Source organism: Diabrotica undecimpunctata, chromosome 5 (genome assembly GCF_040954645.1).
Source record: "Diabrotica undecimpunctata isolate CICGRU chromosome 5, icDiaUnde3, whole genome shotgun sequence".
NCBI classification, from domain to species: Eukaryota; Metazoa; Arthropoda; class Insecta; order Coleoptera; family Chrysomelidae; genus Diabrotica; species Diabrotica undecimpunctata.
Genome location: NC_092807.1, coordinates 126,654,068 through 126,655,975, shown reverse-complemented (window position 1 = coordinate 126,655,975; position 1,908 = coordinate 126,654,068). Strand labels below are relative to the sequence as shown.

At 32.1% G+C, this 1,908-nt stretch overlaps 1 protein-coding gene across 1 annotated transcript; it reads left to right on the top strand.

Moving 5' to 3' along the window:
• The first annotated feature begins 226 nt into the window (after nucleotides 1–226).
• Nucleotides 227–1,295, top strand: LOC140442465 (uncharacterized). The gene is made up of 2 exons (XM_072533535.1): nucleotides 227–578; nucleotides 964–1,295. The coding sequence occupies exons 1-2, from the start codon at nucleotides 443–445 to the stop codon at nucleotides 1,293–1,295; spliced, it is 468 nt and encodes a 155-aa protein (XP_072389636.1). The 5' UTR covers nucleotides 227–442.
• The last annotated feature ends 613 nt before the right edge of the window (nucleotides 1,296–1,908 follow it).

The window sequence follows — 1,908 nt, the reverse complement described above, 5'->3', positions numbered from 1 at the left end:
TTCCATTTTTTATGCGGCTATGACTTGACTACTTGACTTTTAAGTACTTGGTAACAAATAATTGACAACTAAAGCTTAATATATGACTATATTTGAATTCAGACATGCCAACTTTCAGAAAGGTTATCTTGAAAACTGTAATAGGCTCCAATTTAATTATCTCTTCTTTGATTATAGTGTTTGGAACTCTGGAGCACACATTTAATACTACTAGTCGACTAGCAAGAGCAATTGGATGGTCTCATGCCAGAGTGAACTATGTGCATTTTATTTGTTTTAACTTTTTCATTTCCATTATGAGGCAAACTTTTGTTCTAAACTTATGCCAAAACGAACTATGTGAATAACAGAAAACATCAGCTGGAAATTAGTAAATTCTATTTAGCAAAAGGGTGGTAGTACTGGTAGTCATATGCCACAGTGAACCATCATCCAGTCCAAGATGGCTTCCCGTGCACATAGTTCACATCGTCATGACATTGTTGATAGAAATTCTAGTGAAGATGAACACGCTGATTTCAGTAATGGGTCTTCAGATGATTACCATCCAAGTTCTGATTCGGATATTACAGAATCAGGTAAGATAATAATATTTATTGCCATAAAACTTCATTATCAAAGTTTGGTTATGTTTTGGAACGTTTCTTTTGCCAAAGTGAACCATGTGCAAATTTATTTCTTGCAGTGTCCACTGGGAGTGCTAGTGAAATATGAGCAGTTATACCAACCTAAGAACATAGTATTTACCTATCTATATAAGAATGAAGCAATATATTCCATTAATTTATATTGGAATTGTAAAAAAAAATTAAAATCACATAGTTCACTTTGGCAAAAGAGAACGTAAATTGTCTGTCTTATGCATAGTGAATGTGTGTTTCAAAGTATTTTTATGTTATAACATAAAAAAGTAATGTAAAATATTTACTTATATAAAATATTAATAATTTTGTGTTTTTACAGATGAAAAAAATACCAGAGGGCAGGAAGAACCTCAAGACAAGAAGAGAAAATCTGATCCTAAGAAGTGGAAAAAAAATATTCGCAAGCAAAAAAGGGCAGCTGGTAAAGAATATATCAATACTTCAGGTACTGTCATACACTCTAAATCTTTTAATGACTATTCCTGCAATTGCAAAATAAACTGCCAAAATAAGCTTACAGCACAGCAAAAAGAAAGTTTTTTTAATTTGTTTTATAACGAGTCACAGTCTTGGGAAACTCAAACAAGCATAATAAGTGGTGCTGTAAAATGTAGAACGATAATAAGACGTCGTAAGAACACTGATATTTAAAAAAAACAGGCAATCGTGAATTTTATATCCCTTCTGAAAACGGAGATATTAAAGTATGCAAAAAAATGTTTATGGGAATATTACAAATCAATAGTAGTAGAGTACATCGTGCTTTGCTTAAGAAAAAAAGTGGAAATTTAAGTGATCTTAGAGGGAAAAAAGTGCCTCATAACAAATCTTCACCGTCCACAATGGAGTCAATAAAAAATCATATACAAAGTTTCCCTACCATAGTAAGTCATTACTGTAGAACTCAATCCCAAAAAAATTACTTGGATTGTAATTTAAATTTGTCATTAATGTACAGACTCTATGTTGATAGTTTAAGAGAGAGAAATGTTGACAAAGTTCCAAGCCAATCGCTTTATGAAAAAGTGTTCAGACGTGATTTTAATCTTAGTTTTAAAGCTCCACGAAAAGATACCTGTCAAACATGTGACAGGTTGAACATTGAAATAAAGGCAGCTGAGGAAAACAAAGATGAAGCAATGTTAAAGACTAAGAAACTAAACCAGGAACTACACCACAGAAAAGTACAGTTAGCTCGCTCAGAAATAAATGAAGACGTTAAGATTAGTAAAGAAGGGAAAGCTACAGTAATTAGTTTTGATCT

What these genes read in the sequence shown, in the direction of transcription:
- LOC140442465 (XM_072533535.1), top strand. Translation starts at nt 443, where the DNA reads ATGGCTTCCCGTGCACATAGTTCACATCGTCATGACATTGTTGATAGA. An exon ending in TTCGGATATTACAGAATCAG is followed by an intron (nt 579 to 963) that starts GTAAGATAATAA and finishes GTGTTTTTACAG; the next exon opens with ATGAAAAAAATACCAGAGGG.